The sequence below is a fragment of the Panthera onca genome, chromosome F2 (genome assembly GCF_046562875.1).
Source record: "Panthera onca isolate mPanOnc1 chromosome F2, mPanOnc1 haplotype 2, whole genome shotgun sequence".
NCBI lineage: Eukaryota > Metazoa > Chordata > Mammalia > Carnivora > Felidae > Panthera > Panthera onca.
Window position 1 is genome coordinate 29,045,549 of NC_138356.1, and position 25,677 is coordinate 29,071,225.

The 25,677-nt window shown below is 38.7% G+C and overlaps 2 protein-coding genes across 7 annotated transcripts in view; both read right to left on the reverse strand.

Moving 5' to 3' along the window:
• MRPS28 (mitochondrial ribosomal protein S28) overlaps positions 1-18,227 on the reverse strand; it is a 106,392-nt gene extending 88,165 nt beyond the window's left edge. Inside the window, exon 1 of the mRNA XM_078441425.2 lies at positions 17,964-18,227. Within this exon, the coding sequence (XP_078297551.1) occupies positions 17,964-18,179 (216 nt within the window). The 5' untranslated portion in view covers positions 18,180-18,227. The remainder of the gene's footprint in view (positions 1-17,963) is intronic.
• A 2,906-nt stretch (positions 18,228-21,133) lies between these two features.
• The window catches only part of TPD52 (tumor protein D52), a 109,916-nt gene continuing 105,372 nt past the window's right edge, over positions 21,134-25,677 (reverse strand). For 4 of the 6 annotated variants that reach the window (XM_060610776.3, XM_060610782.3, XM_078441421.2 and 1 more), the window contains one exon: positions 21,134-23,911. In XM_060610776.3, the coding sequence (XP_060466759.2) occupies positions 23,795-23,911 (117 nt within the window). In that variant the 3' untranslated portion in view covers positions 21,134-23,794. Of the gene's footprint in view, positions 23,971-25,677 lie in introns of all 6 variants that reach the window. The other 2 variants (XM_078441422.1, XM_078441424.1) reach the window with 1 other exon arrangement.

The window sequence follows — 25,677 nt, forward strand, 5'->3', positions numbered from 1 at the left end:
TTACAAAGTTATGAATATTTTATATTGAAGTATAATTGACAAATAACATTATGCTATGTCATTAAAACAATTTCAGGTATACAACATAATGATTTGATACTTGTGTATACTGTGAAATAATCACAATAAGCCTACTTAACATCCTTCACTATACATACTCACAAAAAAACATGATGAGAATTTTTAAGATCTAGTGTCTTAGCAACTTCCAAATATACAATATAGCATTATTAACTATAGTCACCATGTTGCATTCCCTTGACCTATTTATTTTTTTAAGTGTAAGTGTGCATCTTTTGACCCCATTTACTGCCCCACCCTCTAAACTCCTACTTTTGGCAACCCCAATCTGTTCTCTGTATCTATGAGCTTTTTTTAAATGAGATTTTTGGTTTTTGTTGTAGATTCCACATATAAGTGAGATCATATGCATTTGTCTTCCTCTGACTTATTTCACTTAGCATAACGAGGCCCATGAATGTTATTGCAAATGGCAAGATTTCCTTCTTTTTTCATGGCTGAACCATTTATGGCATTCCATTGTATATATGTATATGCACATATATACACACCATGTTTTCTTTATTCATCCATCAATGGACACTTGGGTTGTTTCCATATCTTGACTATTATAAATAATGCTGCTATGAACATGGTGGGTGGTGCATACATCTTTCTGAGTTAATGTTTTGACTTTCTTCAGATAAACACCAGAATTGAAATTGCTAGGTCATATGGTAGTTCTTTTTTTAACTTTTTTAGAAACCTCTGTACTGTTTTCCATAGTGGTTGTACCAATTTACATTTCCACCAATAGTGCACAGGGTTCCTTTTTCTCTACATCGTCACCAACATTTATTATTTCTTGTCTTTTTGATAATAGCTATTTTAACAGGTGTGAGGTGATATCTCATTGTGGTTTTGCTTTGCATTTCCCTGATTAATGATGTTGAGAATCTTTTGCATACTTGTGGGCCATCCATGTCTTTTTTGGAAAAAGGTCTACTTAAATTTCCTGTCCATTTGTGTTGTTTGGAGATTTTTTGCTACCAAGTTATAAGAGTTCTTCATATATTTGCGATATTAACCTCTTATCAGATATATCACTTGTAAGTACTTTCTCCCATTCAATAGAATGCATTTCACTTTGCTGATTGTTTCCTTCCTCTGCTGTAAAAAGCTTTTTAGTTTGACGTAGTCCCACTTGTTCATTTTTACTTTTGCTGCTTTTGCTTTTGGTGTCAGATTTAAAAAATCATTGCCAAGACCTATGTCAAGGACCTCACCACCTATGTTTTCTTCCAGGAGATTTATGGTTTTAGGTCTTACATTCAAGTCTTCAATCCATTTTGAGTTACTTTTTGTGTATGTTCAAAGACAGTGGTCCAATTTCATTCTTTTGCATGTAGCTGTTCAGTTTTCCCATCACCATTTATTAAAGAGACTGTCCTTTCCCCTTGTATATTCTTGGCTTTTTCATCATAAATTAACTGAACATATACCCACACCTAGAAGTGTGGGTTTACTTCTAGGCTCTCTATTTTGTTCCATTGGCCTATATGTCTGTTTTTATGCCAATAACATACTGTTTTGATTACTACAGCTTTGTAATATAGTTTGAAATCAGGGATTGTTGTGCCTCCAAGTTCTTTTTTCTCAAGATTGCTTCGGCTATTCAAGATATGAATAATTTATATATATATATATATATATATATATATATATACATATGTATATGTATATATATATTTATATATATATGTATATGTATATATATATATATATTTAGGTATTTTTTTAATGTTTATTTTTGAGAGAGAGAGAAAACAAGTTGGGGAGGGGCAGAGAGGGAGGCAGGATCCAAAGCAAGTTCTGTGCTGACAGCAGAAAGCCCGATTCAGGGCTTGAACTCACAAATTGTGAGATCATGACCTGAGCCAAAGTCGGACACTTAACCAACTGAGCCACCCAGGCACCCCATGAATAATTATATTTTAAAGAAGATTTTAAATTCAAGTAGTAATGGTACTGTTTTTTGTTCCATTATTTTTGCCTCTACTTTGTCACATTTTACAGTGGAAGTCAATGTATTTTCAGTGAGTGAAATGATTTTACTACAAGCATAAGATCCCTGGATTAACACTTGAATTTGCTTTTAAATTGTAAACTCCTTATACTGTTTGGATGCTATGTCAAGTAATCAGACAAAGCTCTCCTTCAAAAATCATAATCCAGAATCATTTCTGAATTCCTCATTTACTTGTCAAATGTTTTCTAAAAACAATAAATGTAGCAATTCCTTCAATCCATGTTGACAACCACCATTGTTAGCTGAAGCAGACTACAGAGACTGTAGGCAGACTGTCACCTGCCGGGTATTATCATGGAGCTCAGTGTCTAACCCTGGTTATGGAAAATGTTGCTATAAACCTCATTCATAGAGTTGTCATAGATAAAGCAGGTACCTAAGAGTTGACTGCTTCCTTTAAAAATTGATTATAGAGCATGGGCGCCTGGGCAGTCAGTCAGTCAGTTAAGCATCTGACTCTTGATTTCCGTTCAGGTCATGATCTCACAGTTCATGAGTTTGAGCCCCGCATAGGGCTCTGCGCTGACAGCTCAGCTCAGAGCCTGGAGCATGCTTTGGATTCTGTGTCTCCCTCTCTGCTCCTCCCCTCCTCACACACACACACACACACACACACACACACACTCTCTCTCTCTCTCTCAAAAATAAATAAACATTAAAAAAAATTTTTTTAAATGTCATGTTCTAAGATCCTATATAACTCAGTACTATACAATTTCTTTTTTGTCAATTGAAGTATAATTAACATACAGTGCTATATCAGTTTCAGGTGTACAATATAATGATTCAACAATTCTATACATTACTTAGTGCTCATCATGGTAAGTGTGCTCTTAATCCCCTGTATCTATTTCCCCCACTTTCACCCACCTCCCTTTTGGAAACCACCAGTTTGTTCTCTGTATTTAAGAGTTTGGTTGTTGAGTTTTTGTTTTGTTTTGTTTTTTTTCTTTGTTTACTTGTTTTGTTTCCTAAATTCTATATATGAGTGAAATCATGTGGTATTTGTCTTTCTCTGTCTTATTTCACTTAACATTATACCTTCCATTTCTAGTACTATACAATTCTTTGATAACATTCATGACATGTAAAATCAATTGTTAAATGTTTGTCTTCTTTACTTCAAGATGGAAAAGATGTCTGTTTTGTTCACTACTAAAAAAGTTTACATAAATATATTATCTTGGTTCCTGGAAGAAAAAAAAATAGGATAGAGTATTTGCTGATGATTCTAAAAAGAAACTTCTGAAATCAATTTCCATCCTATCCATGGCACCATCCCTTTCTATATTGTCCATATTCCAATGTTTAACAAACAATAGTCAAAACTTGCTTTCAGGGATCTCCTATAAAATGCTACTGCTATCTACTTCTACTTTTTATTCTAACCCTGCACAATAAAAACACAGGGACAACTAGTAAAGAATGTCTAGGAAAAGTATCCAGGGCAGGAATTGGCTCATATATAGGCACTCAAAAAAGTCCCTATGGTAAAAGTCTCTGTGAACACAAGATGAGACTACCAAAATGGTTCCACAGGAATACACCAGTAAGATGGGTGACCTAAATTAATTCTGGGCTATCTGGGGTTCATTCTCCAAATTCATTCAATCTAAAGACATTCACGATCCCATTTTCATGAAAAGAGATACTGATAGCCCACAGTGTAAATGATGTACACGGCAAAGCAACTACTTAAATTAACATCTGTAGAAACATAACGACCTATAATCATGACAAGGTTTTGTCATGAAGAAGTATCTTCTGCCTCATATCAATTAGGTCAAAACACAGAAGTATAAAAGTGTCGTTTGCTATTAAGTGCACGGGAAAATGATAGCCCCAGGGCTTTAAATACCAGCCTAGAGGTTAACATAAGGGATCTGAAAGTTTGTGTAACTGTCCTAAAAGAAATCTTTATCTCCTTTGGCCTCAGGCTCAAGATTTCAAAACAACAACAACAACAAAAAACCAAAACAAACCCAAAACAAACAAACCCAAAAAACCCAACATCTAATTCTGCAGATGGCTTAATGGCAAGGCAAACTGAGTTCCCAATTTCACAGGTTCTCTAGTATTAAAATTGGGGCATTGATTAGGAAGGTGGCGAGTCCTGAAATTTAGCACGGGACATACGGGCAAATGCTGATGAACCTGCAGCCCCTAGGCCCCTAACCTGTGCCAGGTATCCTCTGCCAGTAGAAGCGGCCCTTCCATCCCAGTGTGAGGAGGTTGGTCTTCCCTTTCCTGAAGTACCAGCAGTGGTCAACCCTGAGGTAGCTGTAGGGGCCCATTGGTCCTCCTAAGTATCCATCTCTCCCACTTCTCAGTGCTTGCAGACCCGCACTGTTCAATATGGTATCCACTAGACACAGGCAGCTATTCAAATTCAACTAAAATTAAATGAAATTTAAAATTCAGTTCCCAAATTGCACTAGCCACATTTCAAATGCTCAACGGCCATATGCAAACAGCACAGATAGTATATATTTCCATCATTACAGAAAGTTCTATTGGATAGGACTAGACCTATAACCAAATTCAAGTCTCAGCAGACCCCAAGGGGTGAGATATAAAGTATAGTCCATGAAGGGGTATACTACACACCAAAAAGAACTATATGATTTTGTTAACTGAAATCAGTAGAAACTAAGGATCTGTATGGGAATAGATCCTAAGGGTCCTGGGTCAGGGTGAAGGGAAGACAGTATGGCCTTGGGCCAAATTGACTAATATGGGCTCACTGAGCAGAGATTCAGATACAATGTCAGCTTAAGAGGCTAGGTGTGGGTTTTGAAAGTTTGCTTGGTTGGCTGAATAAAATCTGAACCAAAAGGTAGACTACACTAGACAAAGTTGCAATACCAGAACTTCCTTAGGATACCACAGAAGAAGGTACCCAAATGCTTGGAGAGAACAGAATGTTGGAGTGGACCTTTTCACCTAGCCCTTACTGTGGTCCCCGGGAGGATCTATAAGATACTCAGTTCACCAAACCTAAGGGAAAGGCACTTGTGAGGGGAACACCAGCATTTCTGAACTGCTGTGTGGTGACTGTTCTCTGCAGGACTGACTGGTGGGAGCTGCTGCCATAAAGAGCTCTCTGAATTCAGCGGAGATAATGAGACCCTGAAGTGGCAGGAGTCAGGTCAGCACTTACTAGCCAACAACATGATGGGCACGGTTATCATAATGCAACAGAGTGTAAACAGTAATCAAAACAGTCTGACTTGAAGAGCTCTCTGGTGGTGGCTGATTGATTATGGTGTCCCAGAAATGAAACAGATAGGAAAACGCTATAGTTCTAATGAACAGCCTGCCCTGAATCACCACAAATGACTGCCAGGACCACTCAACAAATTCCCAAACTTGAACCAATTCCCAGACACTGAGTCCTCTGAATGAAGAGGAGATCATGCAGACTGAGGAAGGATCCTGCTACATAGCTAAAAATGTGTACTGTCGATCTTCCTACTAGCTCTCCTAAAGGGAGTTTTGACTGTTTACTAGGGTGTCCACTGGGGAAGGAGAAATAATCACACTTTTCAAGGATTATGTGAACTGACATAACTCTTGAAGACCCAATTTGCTTCTAGTCAGAATAGAGGCTTATGGGGGCATGGAGGAGGAGAATGGAGTTTTAGCTCAGGCCCATCCCCTGCACTCACTTTGTGGTTGTTTCCCAAGTTCTAGAATGCATAATGGGAACAGCTTTACTCAGCAACTGGCAGAATGCCCACATTTGTTCCTTAATCTGTGCAGTGAGGGCTATTAAAGTTGGAAAGGAGAAGCAGAAAATATTAGAACTTCATCTACCTGCCAAACAAGTACATTGAAGGTAATACCACATTCCCGGAGGCACTGCAATGATTAGTGCCAAGGACCTAGAAGATGCAGGATGGTGATTTCTACCATATTCCCACTTAACTTGCCTATGTGGCCCTATAGAAAACAGATGGGTCTTAGTGCTAATTTAGTACCATAAACTTAATCAAGTAGTAACTCCAACTACAGCTGTTATTCCAGATGTGGTTTCATGGCTAGAGCAAATCAAATACCCCCTATCACCTGGTATGCGCTAAGTGATCTGACAAATGCTTTCTTTTTCTAGGTCTAATAGTAAACAACACATACTTCAGAGTTACATCAATTCACCAGCTCTGTCATAAACTAGCATACAGGGGCTTTGCTGCTTCATTCCACCGGACATCATATTGGTCTGTAACACATACTGATTGGACTTGGAAGCGGGAAGTTGCAACTACTCTAGACACATGGTAAGACACATGTATGCTAGAGGGTAGGAAATAGATCTCACAAAAATGCTGGGCCTTGGTGAAATTCCTAGGAGGCCAGTGGTCTGGGACATTTTTACCACTAAGAGAGACGTGCAGTGCTTACTGGGTCTCTGAATTTTGGAGGCAAGAAATACCTTATTTGGACATTCTTCTCCAACTCTTTTACCAAAGTGACCCAAAAAGCTGCCAGTTTTTTGAAGAAGGCTCAGAATAAGACAAAGCTCTACAATAGGTCCAGACTACCAGGCAAGCTACTCTACTACCTGGGCTTTAAGACCCTGCAGATGTGGTAGTATTTCAAGTATCTATAGCAGATAAAGCTGTAGAATGGAGATTTTGCCAGACCTCTCCAGGTGAATCATAATGCAGCTAGAGTGGCCCTGAAGGACAGGGATAAAGGAACAGCCTCCCAGGGGACAGAACTTTGAGCAGTGTACCTGATCTCTTTGCCTGGAAGGAAAGATAACCTAAGGTATGGATCTATATTAATCTGTGTGAAGTGACCAATGATTTTGCTGGGTGGTCAGGGATTTAGAAGGCACATGAGTGAGAAATAAATGGCAAGGTCTGGGAAAGAGGTATGTGGATAGACCTCTCTGAATGGGCAGAGTGAGAAAATAAATGAGTCACATGTAAATGATCTCTTTAGCAGAAAGAATCTTAATAACCAGGGGATGATAACCAGTCTTGTGGATGTCAACCTCTTTCCCCAGCTATTCCTGTCCCCCACCAATGCATTCAATAACAAAGGTGCCACAGGAGCAGGGATGTGCTTCTGTCTTAGTGGTAAGAGGGGTATCTCAACATATCCCAGAGGCCGCGAACCAATGAAAAATTTCACCAAGGTGGCAGGTCCCTGAATTTTCGTGGGATGGAGGTTATGCATTGATTCAGAAACACTGACTTCTAGTCACCCATGTTAATCTGGCTACAGTCACTGCTAAATGACCAATATGCCAACAGCAGAGACCAACAATAAGCTTCCAATATAGCATCATTCCCTGAAATGATCAGATTGCTACCTGGTAGCAGGTTATGCTGAGCCATTCTACATAGAAAGGACAGTGATATATTATCACTGGAATAAACACTTACTCTAAATATGGATTTGCCTTTCCTGCCCACAAAGCTCTATCAAAACCACCACCCACCTTACAGAATCTCTTATTCATTGTCATGGTATTCCACACAGCAGTTTCTAACCAAAGAAATCATTTTACGGAAATGATGTGGGATCATGGGCTCATGTTTAGGGAATTCACTAGTCTTACCAGTGCTGGGCCTGACAGACTAGGGAAATAATCCTTTTTTAAAAAAATTCAACTTTCTAATTTGAGATCATTGTAAATTCACATGTAATTAAAAGAAATAATACACAGAGATCCCCTGCACCCTTTACTCAGTTATCCCAAGGCTAACATTTTGTGAGACCACATAAGATACCAAACCAGGAAACTGACACTGATACAATCCACCAACAGTATTCACATTTTTACCAGTTTTATACCCAATTACTTGTATGTGTATCTAGTTCTACACAATTTTATCACATGTGAAGATTCATGCATTCACCAGTCACGTTACAGGACAGTTCCGTCACTGCAAGGATACCTCATGCTGCGCTTTTATAACTCCCCATCTTCCTTCTGATCTCCACCCCCATCTCTAACTTTTAGCAACCACTGATCTCCATCTCAATAATTTTGTCATTTCACGAGTGTCATAAACAGACTCATACTGTGTAACCTTTCGGAATGGGCTTTTTTCACTCAGCATAATTCCCCTGAGAGTCATTCAATTTGTTATGTATATCAATCATTTATTACTTTTTACTTCTAAGTAGTATTCCATGGTATGGATGTACCACAGTTTGTTTTATCATTCAACAGTTGAAGAACATCTGGGCTGTTTCCAGTTTTTGGTGATTACAAATAAAGCCGCTATGAACATTCATATACAGGTTTTTATATAAACGTAACTTTTCATCTCTCTGGGATGAATCCCCTGTGTGCTGGTGCACACATATGTCCTTTAGTAGAACCCAACTGTCTCAATTTGGGTAACCAGCCAGAGATGAGCTGCTGAACTGTGACTCCTGGAATGGAAGTCCACCTCTGATTATCTGACAGTGGCCAAGAGCAGAGTGCTTTAAAAAGCAAGGCAAAATCCAAAATGAACCAACATTGCTTAATTTTATTCCCAAATCCCTACAAACCAGGCTCCACTCAACCGTGATAGTTTCCTTTATTTCATTTGTTATTTAATGCCACCAGATAAAAGCAAACTTAAGGGACATAATCATGTTATTAAAATTATTATTGGGGCGTCTGGGTGGCTCAGTCGGTTAAGCGTCTGACTTCAGCTCAGGTCATGATCTCACGGTCCGTGGGTTCGAGCCCTGCGTCGGGCTCTGTGCTGACACCTCAGAGCCTGGAGCCTGCTTCAGATTCTGTGTCTCCCTCTCTCTCTGCCCCTCCCCTGTTCATGCTCTTTCTCTGTCTCAAAAATAAATAAAAACATTAAAAAAAAACAACTTTAAAAATTATTATTAACATAGGGGCACCTGGTTGGCCCAGACGGTAGACTATGCAACTCTTGATCCTGGGGTTGTGAGTTTGAGCCTCACACTGGTGTAGAGATTACTTAAAATAAAAGTGTTTAAAAAATGCTTTAAAACATTTTTTAAAATTATTACATAATCAAAAGAGGAAATTTCAATATAACCTTGAAAAAAAAAAAAAAGAATACCCAAACACCTTAAAAGAATGGAGATTTCTGAGCAAAAATGAAAGTTAATAAAGATACACAAAGTTAATGCTGACTTGGGAAGTCACTAAACAACCTGAAAGAGTATGATCAGATCATATGACCACCCATGAAACAAAATACATACAGAATATATTTAGAATATATTTATCTTTTACTTTAGGAAATGTATAGTATAATTTATAAGCATATTATAAGTGTTGACTTTTTCCTAGAGATTTATACCTACTTCAATTCACTCCTATCGTTTTTTTGACTAGTAATTTTCTCTAAACATGCTTTGAAAATGTTAGACTCCACTGTGAAACTAAACACTTCAAAAGACTTTTCTTACTAACTTAGGGATAACTCACCTAGAATTTCATAATGTAAAAACCAGCTGGCACCATGGTTAAAATCGGAAATCTTTTTCAACATTCCTTTACATATTCGTTTTTAATTTTTTTAATGTTTTATTTTGAAAGAGAGAGACAGAAAGAGAGAGACAGAGGAGGGGGACAGAGAGAGAGAGATGGAGACACAGGATCCAAAGCAGGCTCTAGGCTCTGAGTTGTCAGCACAAAGCCTGACAAGGGGCTCAAACTCACGAACTATAAGATCATGACCTGAGCTGAAGTTGGTCACACAACCGACTGAGCCATCCAGGTACCCCTACATAAAATACTGGTATAAGGTGCCTGAGTAGCTCAGTTGGTTAAGCATCTGACTCTTGACTTCAGCTCAGGTCATGATCTCACAGTTCATGAGTTCAAGCCCCGCATCGAGCTCCACACTGACAGTGTAGGACCTAATTGGGATTCTTTCTCTCCTCTCTCTGCCCTGTTCTCTCCCTCTCAAAATAAATAAATAAACTTAAAAAAAAAATAAAGAGAATAAAACATTGGTACAATTTTTAAGTCGTCAATATAAAACTAGTGAGAAAAAAAGGGTAAATAAAACTAAAGAATATTACTACTATAGGAACTTAGTAGGCTTAAAATTTACTCTAAAAATAAGAGAATTTTCCCCCTGATATTAAAACAAATCCTTTAAATAAGTTATATTTTGGATTTTTTTGGTATTCTGGGAGAATAAAATATCTGACTTATATGTTCTGTCTTCTGTCTGGAACGTTCCAACATTTTGAAATAAAAAATACCAGTAAGAAATATTCATGAAAAAGTGAAAAACAATATTTTTTAAAACCTGCATGAAAGCTAATATATTGCTAAGATAAAAATATAAACTGTCTTGTAACATTACTATTCTATGTAAATAAACTAACATAGTAAAATGTTATTCTCTTATCTTAAAAGAATAAAACGTTCTACCGTGTGGTCTCAAAACCTCTTGCAAACCATTTTTCAATGTGCTGAAAATCATATGCTACCCTCTACCGTTGAGAAACAGTATTATTCACAAAGCAGAAAACTAAATATTTGCTCAACTATTGCCACCTTGTGGCTAAAAGATGGGTCATCTGCTATAGCATAGCTTCCAATTGGCTGAACAGATTCTACAAATCTCTACTGTGTAAGTGACATAACAGCATCAGAGGTTTTAAAATATTTCTTTAGGGACGCCTGGGTGGCTCTGTCAGTTAAGCATTCCACTTCGGCTCAGGTCATGATCTCCTGGTTTGTAAATTGGAGCCCGGAGTCAGGCTCTGTGCTGACAGCTCAGAGCCTGGAGCTGCTTCGGATTCTGTGTCTCCCTCTCTCTGGCCCCTTCCCACTCAGTCTCTGTCTCTCTCTCAAAAATAAATAAACATTAAAAAAAAAAAAAAAATCTTTAGAAAATAAATAAAAATAAAATATTTCTTTTAAAAAAAAAGAGGAAAATGTATCTAAGTTAAAAAATATATACATAGCAGGGGCACCTAGATGGCTCAGCTGATTAAGCGTCAGACTCGATATTTGATCTCTAGGGTTGTGAGATAGAACGCTGCATTGGACTCTGCGCTGACAGTCCAGAGCGTGTTTGGGATTCACTGTCTCCCTCTCTCCCTGCCCGTCCCCTGTGCATGCTCTAAATACACACATACATACACACATACATACATACATTTAAGAAAAACAATAAAAACATAAATAAAAACATTAAAAAATATATATTTTATATATATGCATACATACTTAGCAAACATTTACCAGGTCGTCTATACATAAGAGTATGTCATGCTGAGGGCACCCGGGTGGCTCAGTTGGCTAAGCATCTGATTTCTGCTCAGGTCATGGTCTCATAGTTCATGAATTCGAGTCCCACATCCAGTGAGCTTGAGCCCCACTTCAGGAGTCTCTCTCCCTCTCTCTCTCTGCCCCTCACTCACTCGCACTCTCTCTCTCTCAAAAAAAAGAGTATGTTGGCTACAAAAATGAAAGGAATTGGTTCCTACCCTCAAAAAAACCCCACAAAGAACTAGTTGAAGAGATAGCTAGATAAACCAGTATTAAAGGTAATAAACCAAAGAAAAACAGAAGTGGGTAAGTAAGCATGGGATGAGGATGGCACTTACAAACAACAGCATTTCAGGTCCTTTAAATCTGAGATCCCTCTAACTAGTAGCTTCAGTAAAATCTTAGGGTAAGTATTTCATGATGAGCTGTCCTTGATTAAATCACCCCCACAGGGAATGTTCCTTTTTGAGAAAAACTTGCCTCGCTCTTACTGAATAGCACTTACTTCTGGAGGTACACATACACATACCTACGTTGGCACTACGTTGGCAAGGATAAGAATTAAATCAATGGGTATAATTTCAACCTACATTGTTGAGTATACACACATATTGTTAAATCTAATAACAGGTCACCCAAGATATTATAACTGTATAAATTTAATTCCAATTTGAATCAACAAATACATACTTAGTCCCTAACTTATGTGTAAGGCATTATGCAAAGAATCAAAAGAGTGAATAAAAAAATGATTCCTAATCTCCAGGGAACTACAATCTAAAGAACAGGATAGAACAAGTACTCCAATGAATTCAGTATAACTTAAGAGTTGTGTGTGTACCATAAAGGGAATATCAAATAAAGTTCCAGAACATTCAAAAGGAGTTTTGCCTGGTTGATGAGATGATAAACGCCTCGTGGAGAGATGATTTTTACAATGGAATTTGCAGGTACAGAAGCTAATTCCAGGGGAAAGAACAAAGACCAAAGGAAAAAAAAAACAACAACAATGATTTGTTTAAGCAACAGCAAACTACTTACACAGAGAAATATTTTTGAGCAGAAACTGTTTTACAAATGAAATCTTACATATAAACCCAATATATATGACATAAATGTAGCATTTTCTGAGGATAAAGTATATTTTATGGCTCAAATTGATAGCACTTACTTATTATGAAGTCAAAAAACGTGATGATGGGGTGCCATGGTTAAGCAGCCAACTTCGGTTAAGTCTGAGGGTTCAAGACCCGCATCAGGTTTTAGGCTGACAGCTCAGAGCCTGGAGCCTGCTTCTGATTCTGTGTCTCCCTCTCTCTCTGCCCCTCCCTCCCTCCCTCTCTCTCTCTCTCTCCCCCCCCCCTCTCTCTCTCTCTCTCAAAAATGAATATTTTTAAAAAGTTTTAAAAAATGTGAACATGAAGTTATTGTGATAAAAATCACAATTTGATATCAGTGGTGAAGAATAACAACCCCAGTTCCCAATTTCTGTATTTTGTTTTAAGGGCTCAATATCAAGAAATATCCGATATGGAAAAAGAGGTGAGGAAACAGGCATTGTCATGCATTCCAAGTGGGAGTGTGGTGCAAACAGGTTTTATCTACCAAAGCTCAAATTACCTGTACATTTCTGCCCCAGCATATATCCTATAAGTATGCAAAAAATATGTAAATGCTCACTGTAGCAGGTCTGTATTTAAAAAAAAAAAAGCAGAAAACAATCTAGAATCTCATTAATAAAGGCCTCATTAAATAAATTACAGTACATCTATACCATGGAACACCAAGCAAATTTTTTTCAATGAGGTGTATATACATTACACATATGTAATGATAAGAAAAAATATTCAAAGTTATACTTCTGTGAAAACAGCAATTTTCAGCAGCAGCAACTAAAATATACTGGGTGCTTACTAAGCATCAGACACTTGTGCTAAGTGTTTAAATAATAAATTCATTTAATCTCATAATAATTTCATGACAAAGAATTTTTACAGAAAGGGAAAAGATATACGTATATTAAGTAATTACCCAAGAAAACACAGCTAGTAAATGACAGAAGAACCAGGATTCAAACCGAGACTATCTGAATCCAGAACTTATGCTTTTTTTTTTTTTTAACATTTATTTGTTTATATTGAGAGAGAGAGAACGCAAGTGGGGAAAGGGCAGAGAGAGGGAGACAGAGAATCCCAACCAGGCTCCTCACTGTCAACACGGAGCCCAAAACGGGGCTCCATCTCATGAACTGTGAGTCTCATGAATGGTGAGATCATGACCTGAGCCAAAATCAAGATTCGGACGCTTAACCGACTGAGCGAGCCACCCAGGAGCCCCCAGAACTTACACACTTAAAACAGTAATAATGTAATTCACAACAGTACTAACCAATTTGTGGGCTTTTTTAAGTATATATATCAATAATTAGCTTGCACTTATAAATGTACATATAAAATCTCTGGAGGTATGAAGTACGCATTTTAAAAATACACTCCAGGGGCGCCTGGGTGACTCAGCTGGTTAAGCGTCCGACTTTGGCTCAGGTCATGATCTCCCAGTTGGTGAGTTCAAGCCCCACATTGGGCTCTGTGCTGACAGCATAGAGCCTGGAGCCTGCTTCAGATTCTGTCTCCCTCTCTCTCTGCCCCTTCCCCACTCATGCTCCGTGTCTCTCTCTCTCTCACTCAAAAATACACATTAAAAAAAATTTTTTAAACACACTCTGAAGGCATTCCTTATTTGCTGCAAATAGTTTCCTTTGTGTGACAACTCAAAAACAACAACAACCACAACAACAACACAGAACAAACACACATACATACTCCCAGCCTGGAAAGTGAGGGGAAAAAAGGAAAAGAGGGCTTTTACATTTCACATTTATAATCTTCAATGCTATTTGAATTTTCCTTTTAAAGTAAGCAAATACTATTTTTATACTTTTTCAAAAATTTCGATCATAGAACAAAGATGAACTTTATTCATCTTGTAAACTCAGGATATTTTTCCAATTAATAGATTCAGAAACTTCACAAAGTAAAGCAAAAGCTTTTTCATAAAGTTGAATCTCTTTCAACACCTAACAACCACTCATATTGCTCATTATAAATATAAGTCAGAAAAGCACTAAAAACTTCCAATAAACACTAAAACTAATGTATTTTCACTTTTATTACTCTTAAAATTGTTTTTGCTCAATTACTATTCTGGACAAGCACACTTAATAGATGTGCTAAAACCTGCACTATTCTTAGCTAGACAACTGTTTGTAAGCAGTTAACACAGATTTCAATTTAGACAGCCCAGGCATAATAAATTTCAAATATGCACTATGTGCACTATTCTTTCATTCACCCATTTAGCAAACATTTATTGAGTGCCCACTAAAGGCCAAGGTGCTAGGGATGTAACAGAACAAGTCAGACAAGGTGTCTTCTCTCCCCTCTGAAATTTATATTCTAGTGGGGAAAAAAGCCAGGAAAAGCTTTGTTCTGAAGTATGCACGTTGCTCTGGACCCACAAGTTAACATATTAATGACCACAAATAACCTTAAATTGAGATTAAACAGAAGGACAGGTTTTTTTTTTAAGTTTAATTATTAATAATTATTTAGGTAAGCAGTAGGATTTCATTAAAGAACATGCAATCCTGAAAGCTAAGGCCACAGAAGAGCTAAAATGTACTGAGTGAGCTAAAGTTGACTCTGCAACAGTCACTGGGCTAAGAGCACTTCAAATGTTTTATTTCATGCAAACTCTCCCATAACCCCAGTGAGAGTTATGCCCATTTTGAGATAAGAAAGCAAACTTAAGATAGGCTAAGTAATTTGTCCAAAGTTAACTAGCAAGATGGCTGAACCAGTCTCTGAATACTGACCTTCTGAAACTGAATGGAAACTAGTATCTGTATTGGACTGGGTCCTGTACAGCAGGCAGCAGGCTGATGATGGAATGATGTGTATTTAATCTTGCAGACAGTGCAAAGGAAGCTTTACAAGATTCTCAACCAAAGCAAAAAGAGTATCTCATTAAATCTGCCCAACTTTAGGAAGGTAACTGTCCACTGTATATAATGGCCTAGACCAGGGAGCAACTGGAGTCAGCAGCATCAATTAAAAATGGGTAAAGGCGGAGCGAGGGGGGAGTCTGGGTGCTCAGTCGGTTAAGCGTCGGACTCTTGTTTTCAGCTCAGTACATGATCTCAGCCCCAAGTTGTGAGATCCCGCCCCAAGTTGGGCTCCTCACAGACAGCACGAAGCCTGCTAAGGATTCTCTCTCTGCCCCTCTCCTGCTTAAACACTCTCTCTCTCAAAACAAACTTTTTTTTTTTTTTTTTTTTTAAAGAACGAGTAAAGGGATCCATGTAACTGTAAATGCTCCAAAACTACCAACTCTTTGAATGGAGACTACAGCCCAGCCTCCTGATCACCCCCCTCCCCAGGGAATTTTCCTTCCTTCCATTAAACCAAGATGTTGAAAAATCCTGAATAATAAGTGAACCAGCATGTCACAACCAAACATATTTAACCTCCACCTAGTAGAATAATATTTTCTAAACTGTGTTTGGTAGAGAACAATTGCCCAGAGAGACTCCACTCAGCCTGAGCTGGACTGAACAATTCTGATATGCTGGGAATGCCAAGAAACCCTCCAGCTTCCTCTTGGATGCTTAACTGACTGAAAAGTTAAAGGGAAAGGAAGGTAATGGAATCCTGATCACTCTCAAATACCTTGGTTGGTTCCTTCAGTAAACAAACATTACTGCTTACCATATGAAATCCGCAAGTATGGTCATCATGTGGGGTTTCAAATACAATACATACAATGCTACAATTTCACTCTTGCCACAATTAACTCAGCAGTTGAGAAGTATTTTCTGGTAGTTTCTGAAGGTGTTTGGAATGTTGTGATAAAGCATGGAGGAAGGGGTATAAATGAGAAATGATGGAAGATGAGAAATAGGGAAATCCCTTATCTATATAAATATCTGGGGAATGTAAATGAATTACACTTATGTTTCCTACTTTACCACACGTAATCCTCAAAGCCATCCACCAAGGATGGATCTAAATCCATCCAACAGTCAACTTCAGGTCAGTCACTGGCATTCTTCTCGGATTTTATGACTTCTCCAGGTACGGTAGACAAATAATGCCCCCTCAAATATGTCCACATCCTAATCCCTGGAATTTGTGACTATGTTACAGACTTTGGGTGGGCCCAAAGTCATCACAAGAGTCTTTAAAAATGGAAGAGGCAGAAGAGAAGTCAGAGCAATAGGATGTGAGAAGAACTCAATGGGCTGTTGCTGGCTTTGAAAATGGTGTAGGGGGACAGTAAGTGAAGGAATGCAAGCATCCTCTGCAGTCTGGAAAGGCAAAAAAACAGATCCCACCCACAGAAAGGAACCAACCCTGTCAACATCTCGATTTTAGCCAAGTGAGACATCAGTCAGACTTCTCACCTACAGCACTAAAAATAATAAATCTGTTGTCTTAAACCACTAAATCTGTGGTAATTTGTTAGGGCAGCAAATAGAAACCTAATGCACCAGGCTTCTCCTAATCCCTGGATTTTAGGAAATTTTTGTCAATAACTATTAACAATTATTTACTAAATTCCAGGTAGTTTCCTATAATCCAGGACACAACCTGTCTGTGAACTGTTTGGTGCTGGCCTCCAAAGAAAGTACAAAAATTGAGAGTGTTTATTTTTACATAATTTACCATGGTCACACATCCAATTTCATGTCTGCTGAATTTAGTAATAAAAAATTGTGTCTCATTGGGGTGCCTAGGTGGCTCAGTCGGTTAAGACTTCGGCTCAGGACTTCAGCTCAGGTTGTGATCTCGAAATTCACGAGTTCGAGCCCAGCGGCCGGCTCTGTGCTGACAGCTCTAAGCCTGGAACCTGTTTCAGATTCTGTGTTTCCCTCTCTCTCTCTCTGCCCCTCCCCCGCTCGCGCGCGCGCGCGCGCTCGCGCTCTCTCTCTCTCTCTCAAAAATAAAAATAAACATTTAAAAAAATGTGTCTCGTATTTATGTCTATCACTTCCAGTTCATTTATCTAGTAATTTCATCGTATTTTACAAACTATTGCCTGAAACACATGGAAAAAATTTTTAACGTCATTTACAGAAAAGGAAAGCGAAGCATTGATCAATCACTTGCTCAAGTTCGTAGAGACAGTAATTCTCTTCCACCTATCCACTGAATTAACAAATACTTATAAAGAGCCTCGTACACCAGACACCAAGCTCCACGCTGGAACTTCTGTGTATAAAGGACTCCAATAGCAGAGAGGCCTGCCTCTCCCGGGGTAGAGCCCAATTCGTCTTTGAGTCCCAGGAGTCTCCCCAGATCGCCGAACTGGTAGCGCGTCCTGCGGTTTTCCCTTCCAGCACTCACCCAGGAAGACGAGCGCAAAAAAGAGTGGGGACAAAGCAGGTAAAGGCCGCAGGAAGTACAACCAACCGAGAAACATACCAAGAGCTCTCTTGGTTCCAAGTAGCCCGTTGCAGGGCCAAGACACACCCCTGACCCCAGCTCCACCTCCCAGACCAGGCTCCGCCCCGACTCCCGCCCCACCCACCACGCCGGAGCTCGCCTCAAACCCCAGCCGGGTCGACGGTGTGTCTGGCGTAGTGCCGCAACTCACTCTCTTCTGCGGGAGCTCCCCCTTTCGCCACAGCTCTGAATGCCGCTCCAAAGCGTTCGCGAAGCCGCCTGGGCGCCTTTTAGGCTCTGGGGAGTCGGAACTCTCACCCCCGGAGCTACTCTCAGTTCCTGCGCCTCGACAGGGCCGAGAGAAGAGAAACACTCGCAGGAAATGGCTCTCGGCAGTGACTGCACGGGTCCGGCACAGCGCCGCCATGACGGCTCCGCAACCTCTGACCTTGTACCTCTCCGCAAGCGCGCAGGTCACGGGGCGGAGCAGCGAATGGTCCACCCACTTACAGAGCCCTGATGATCCCTGGGCATGTTGTAGTCAGTTGATGCGGGGGGGGGGGGGGGGGGGGGGCGGGGGGGCAGATGGTTAAACTACAATCGGTGGATTAAATCGTTGGTGCCCGAGGGGCCGCCTGCTGACCGCGATCTGCTAAATTTTACGCGGAAAGCGTTTTTGACTCGTAGGAATTTCGTTCCCCAGGGCATCGCTTGAACCTTGTCCTGCTGTAAATTCTTATAATGCGACACTTGCTAGCCCCGCCGCCTGTGTTTTTTCTCCAAATGGCCGGAAGACCGGTTTTTCGGGTCTCTGCTCAAATAGGTTCTCCTTGATTACCATATTTAGAATTGGAAATCCAAACGCACTGTCGGACTCTCCTGGTTTTCTTTATACCATGTAGCATTTTCAGTATGGTCTATGGTTTAATTATAATTTGTTTTGCGTCCGCTGTCCCAAATTTGTAAACTCTTTGCTGTTGGGTCCCTGACACTGGGCACGTAATAAGGCTCAACGAACGTTTATGAAATCCTGGAGCCAAGGTTGTTTTTTTCACTTCTGAGATCAGTCCACTGACGTTACAAAATTTAATCTAAGACGTTTTTATCATTTGTAGATAACTACAATTCCATCTAAGGAATTAAAGTTCAGAATGTGCCTAAACCTGCACCACCAGAGACCACACCATCACTCATGATTTTCTCCCCTTTTCCCCACCAACGTTAATTCCCAGAATTTGTCCCTTTTCAAAACCCAGCCTAACACCATATTTATACGTTTATTTCCTTTTACCATATATGAAGTCTTACCTGAAACGTGTTTGCATTATTATCGGTGGCTATTTCTACTTATACTTCCCTTGAAGAAAAAGTGGTAAATTGTAAAGTGCATTGGCCAGTGACCTTATGAACCCCTTAGTTCTAGGTCTGACTGTAACCCTGATCTCCGGCAAACCAATTTAATGTTGACTTCCTCACTTGTAAATCCAATCCATTAACCCCTCTGCTAAATTTTAAGTGCTTTGTAAATTTAACTAAATCAATAGCTACAGAACACATGGGATTACGAAGGTCCCAGCCCTAAATTTCAATAGATGTATGATATTCATATCCTACCTCAGTCAGATGACAAATTCCTTGAGGATTATGAGAATGGGCATTTTAGGACAAATCCTGAGGTTTTTAATGTATAAATGTTTGTATCAACTGACTTCAAGTTATGCTTAGTTCTTTACCTTTGGTAGAGCATCAGTAGTTTAAGGACTGGACAAATCTAAAAGGAGATATCTACACACTTTGTCCTAGCCTATACCAACTGTAACATCAGCTCTAATGGGAGTATTTTAACATCTTGATGGCACCTTAGGGATTCTGATCCTGTTCTACTGGTTGCACTATGCGTTCTTTCTTGCTTTATTAAAAACACAGGCCTCTCTTTCCCTGTAGCTTGTAAATTGTTACTACGTAGCTTGCAAATTGTTAGTACATGTAAAAATATTAGTAATGGTGGATGACAAGGAAAGTAAACAGAAAATGGCTCCTTATCTAGTGGTTGTAATTTCATTTATAAAATGGTTACACTGCCACATCCTTGAGGAAAGAATTAAGGGAAATGAGTGAAAATGCCCAACACTTACTGAAAGCTTAATAAATACTGGCTATTAATGTCTGGGTGGAGGTGACCAGGAAGTGATTAGAAGTTCATGCCTCTTAAGCATACATAAAAACCTGGAAAGTAGAGATAACAGTATTACTCTAAAGATGGTCATTTCAGCCATAGAGATAAATAAAATCATTGAAAGAGTCCACGTAGATCAATAGGGATAGGGAATAACATTAAGGAAACTGGAAGAAGAGATTATCAGAAAATAGTCAAACTGAAAAATAAGAATAGAGAACTGATCCTAGAAACCAAGGGGAAGACCAAAGCATCAGGAGCATCATGAGTATTAAAGCAAAAGATCATACCCACTTATAAATATTCCTTTGAGCCTATTCTTTTGAACTGACAATTACAAAACTGTCAGGCTTTCCTGTATGCTAGGAAAACCACCAAATTAAAAGAATCACACTACCAACCAACCTCATTATGTAATAAAATTTACCTAGGAGAGTTGGCAAGAATTTTAGTCACCAAATAGCATTTATTTAAGTATGAAGTCCTGGCAGGTGATAGGTACCTGCAGGTCCTGCCCTCTGGAGGCTTACAAACTAAGAGTGAGTTCTTTTGGCTCATTCTGATTTGGTTCACTTTGATTTCAGAATCAGAATATGGAAATTACTTGTATAAGGTTTGCAAATTTACTTAAAAGTGATGCTTTAAATATATATACTTAAGTTTATTTATGGGGGGGGGAGGGGCAGAAAGAGTGGGAGAAAGAATCCCAAACAGGCTCAGTGCTGTCAGCACAGAGCCTGACGTGAGGCTCCATCTCATGAAATATGAGATCATGACCTGATCTGAAGTCAAGAATTGGATGCTTAACCGACTGAGCCACCCAGGTGCCCCCAAAGGGATAATGCTTTATATTAACTCTAACCCAACATGGTCTCTATAATTAATCCAATTACAATGGGACAGTCCCGAATTAATGGCCAAATGTTTCTTCACAAAACAATCTGATTTTTCATCTGGGTCTTAAGAGCTATAAAGAAACACATGTGATCCTGACATAGGACTTTATGCAGCAACTCCTCTGCCTAGATACAGCAAAGTCACTTACAGTCAACATGTAGCTTATTCAATTTTGTTTGACACACTTGATTCCATACAGCTACTTAGGGTTTTTTTTTTCCATATCTAGGATATGAAGTGTCTAGACAGAAGTTGTATAATGGACTCACCTCTTTCCTTGACAGGTAATACATACAAAAGGACCCATACCCAAATTACAGAATTTTTATTGTTTTCAAATACTATACAAAAAAAAAAAATAATAATAATACAGTGTGCATTTAATTAACAGATCCAGAGACAGTGATTCCAAATTAAAGATGTATTTTCTCTATTTCAATAGTTTGAGTTACTAAAATGATAATCCAGTGAATTCTCCTCTCTTTTATTGATTCCTTTGACCTCATAAACATAAGAATTCTTGCTTTATTTTCTGCAAACTCCATAAATTGAAGACATTCTTTTGTAAAAACGGGTTAATTTCTGGGATTATTTTTCTTCTATTACACTTCTTGAATTCTTCAGTATGTGAGATTTCACTCTCAAGTTGCTGTTTCCTCACAGTGTCAAACACAAAATTCAATAGAGTGACCAGGACCTCTCTGGTATTCTTAGTAATCGCTATGATAATCCAAATTTGTTAAATATCTGTGAATTTGTAATATTGAATCTTCCACAAAGACTATTTTGAATAATATTTCTAAGTCCAATGTTTGTTTTTCTAAATATCCTCTCGCTTTTTACTCCTTCTTCTAAAATACAGAGTACTTTGCAATCTGTTAAATCATTTTAAAAAGTAAATACAGGTAGATGTCTTGAAAAGTGATTCCCCAGTTTTTTTCACAACAATCACCAATACCCACATACACCCATCCCATTTTCCAACCCTTGTGCTATCATTTCTCACTAAAAAAGTAAAAAGATTTGAGTATATTTCACTCAGCTAAAGAAATTTCCATCTTACTCCATTTTGTCTTGTTGAAAGATAGTAATGGGGCAGGACACCCAAGAAACAATGTGATGAAAAGATGATGTTGTGATTTTTTTTTTTTAAATGAAAGACTAGTTGGAAAAAAATAACTTAACAGTTATGCTGAGTAACCAGAGTATTTCTATAAAAAGACAAATTTCTACAGATCCACTCCTCCAGGACAATGCTTCAACAACTAGGACATTTGCCTTAAAGCCTCTTTAAGGAAAGAATTTATATGTTAGTCTAACACCATTAAGCAGTGATTTAAAGCAGATAGTAAAAATAATGTTTTTGTGTTTTTTTTGCATAGACACCAGTTGATTATTTAATACAAGCTGTTTCCAGACCATTGGTCTCACAATAAATATTGAGACCTATACTACTGATATACAGAATTTATTAGGCTTTTCACATTTAATAGAGCATATTTTCAGTTGCATCTAAAGTGCTATAACAAAAGCTCTAGCAATCAAGAATGGTAGCATGTTACTTATGACAATCGACACTTGTGGCTTTTCAAATTTGGTTTTCATAAGATAATTTATCCTGAAGTAAATCTAGTCATGCTTTTAAAAAAATGCCTTAGGTCACTCCAAGCTTGGCAATTAACATTTGGCATAAACAATAAAACAATCACAACTTGATAAATAACAAATACAACATTATAGGCCATAACCATACACAGAATAATGAAAAGGTAATAGTGATGAATAAGTAGCTATTAGAATAGAGTACCTTGGCCTCCATGCAGATACTTTGAGAGGCTTTGGTTCATTCAGCCCTGCCATTTTTTCAAAATAGGGGGCAATGTCTACAGTATCATTGTATAATTTCTAAGACACTGAAAACAAGTAAGTAAAAAACAGTGTGTTGATTTTCATTAATGCATTAAATCCTCAGGAGTTACCACCAACCCCTTATTATAAAATCTTTTCAAGTTTTTTAGTCCTACAACTTTGTGTGCTTATTTTTAAACGGTGCTGAATGAATTAAATGAAGACAGCAATGTTTCCCCTAACGTGATTGATTACAGCTAAAAATCTTCCAGGCTTTCGAATGGAACATTTGTTGAGAGTGTTCATATTTCAACTTACTAAGAATTACAGTATGCTTGCTTCAGAATGTTATTTTGCAATTTACTCTGAAACTAAAAATTTAATCTTGTGAAAAATAAGTTGATATAAATGGCATAATAACAAATACACTAAAATGGTTACTGTCACAAAGGGTGACACGGATAAGATGGTTCCACTCTGGAGTCACCTAGGAGTTTGAATTGCTGTACATGTTGTCACTTACAAACCATAACAAATTGGATGTAGAGCTGATTTATTTAGTCTGCTGTCTTCAGACACACACGATAGAAGATACCTCATACCAGAATGTTTACTCAAAAATATTTTTTGTAGCTGGTAACTCTTCCCTTGGAGGTAAAGAAAATTATGCCAAAACTTTTAATAACCAGAATTCAGAGAACTTTAAATTTTAGTTAGCAATCAAATATACAGAGGTTCAAAGAGAAAACAAAGAAAATCGTTTTGAAGACAAAGATCAAACTGACATCCCAGATCCAGAGCAGTTTTATAAAGTAGGAAAGCAGTTAAGAGAAACCTGACGATTTTTGGATCATTCTAATGAGGATCCCCAGGTATTACATGTGTTTTTACAACAGTGTTTCCTATATCGGGGGCCTTAAATGCACATGAAAGGGTGTTTCCCAGGAACAGAGGTGAAGATACTTTTATGGTGTTCAACCCACAAACTATTTGGTCAGATAAACATGTAAAGCTAAGTAAAAGCACATCCGGTGGGAACTGAGAGCAATGAGTGTTGACATGATGTGCTTGGATGCTGCTTGCAGCGGCTGGCAGTGGGCGGCATCACACAGGTAAGCACCTCACAGGCCCCCCTGCGTCTGCTCCGGAAGAGGCTCCGAGGTGGCACTGGCATTTGCAGTTGAATTCAAGACTTCTCCGAAATCCCCACCAGCAGGCTTGGTTCCCCCTACCTTAGACTTTTAAAAAAAAAGTGCAAAAAGGACAAAACATCATGAAACGAAACGCTCAGCTGACGCTGCAAAAAAAAAAAAAAAAAAAGTAACTCGGATTTTACTTTGAGGAACACATAAATCAGGCACCTAGCAGCCCAGTGACTGTTCTCTGCATGTACGGAATTTAGTACTGTTGCAACATTCGGTGCCGCGTAATAGAAAACCGTGCAGTCTTCTCTGCTGAAATACTCCCACCCCTCCTCTTTTTTCCCACCTGCTCAATGCTCGTCACAGGGAAATTTGTCTGAAAACCTTTTTCAGACCTCTTATTTTAAAATACCTACTGAAGTCTCTTTATATCTGGATAGCACTTCGTATTCCATCCAATTGTTCATTGAGCTACACTCATTCAAGAAATACTAAATACAACAAAGGAAAGAAATTTTTTTTTTCCCCCCACTTATGGTGTAAACTTTCTAACCCAGTGCTACTTACGGTGTGCTTTAATCATAACACACAGACTGACTCCGCGACACCTGGGAGCTTGTTAGGAAGAGTCTCAGACCAACCTCCCCGCCTCCAGCTACAAAGATCTCCAGGTGCTTCTTGACAAGTTAAAGTTTGTGGAGCATTACTCCAATTGATCTGGCCTGATATTGTCAATAAACATTTGTCTGCATGAAGAGGTCTACCATACATTTGGATAATACTTTATGTTTTTCCAAACCTTTATGATGTCACTTCATCCTTAATAACACTGATGTATCTATGCTCTCTCTGTTACATCCTTAATGACCAGCAAGACAGCTGACTAACATTAAGAAACCAGTCAACAGGGGTGCCTGGGTGGCTCAGTCGGTTAATCATCCAACCTCGGCTCAGGTCATGTTCTCAAGTCCCGCGTCGGTCTCTGTGCTGACAGCTTAGAGCCCGCTTCCAATTCTGTGTCTCCCTCTCTCTCTGCCCCTACCCCACTAGTACTCTCTCTCTCTCTCAAAAATAAATTAAAAAAAAAAATTTTTTTTAATTAAAAAAAAAAAAACAGTCAACCAACAATGAAACTCATAGGTTTAACTTGACCTGCTCTTAGCTCAATCTTAACCGACTAGCCACAGACACATTATCGGCTGGAATCTTGTTGAAATTTTCTCTCCTTCTTTTTGGTCTCCCATCCATAATCTCTGAATTGTCTGAAAAATCTGCACAACTTATGTCCACTGTATATTTGTTAAATTTATTAAAACACATGTCTTAATTATAGGAAAATACTAAGACCCTTACACATGTCTAACATTGAACACCTCCCTCCACAACTGGTTCCTTCTCTATTCTTAAGACTTTACATAACTGTAGCACTCACCTAGCTGTCTTGGCCAGACACCTGGGAGTCATCCTTGATCCTGCTCCATCTTGTTCCACATCCAATCAGTCACTAACTTTTTGGCTGTCATTTCTAAATTCTAAATATCTCTCAACTCTGTCCCGTCAGCACTACCTTAATTCACTCCACCGCCATCTTTGGCCTGGATTACAACTCCTTCCTCCTAACCAGTCTCCCTGACTCCAGATCTCCTTAGATCTGCAGGGCACCAGTGATCTTTCTAAAATGCACAGAATACACCACCCACATTGTTTAAAATCCTTCAGAAGCTTCTCATTGCCCTAAGTCCAAATTCTTTAGTGCAGCCTACCCATCACTCGAGCTTTATCTCCTGCCCACTACCCTACAGCACAGCAAAATGCCTGGTATTCCTCAAAAAGGTGTCAAAGCTTTTAAAACATTCTCCTCA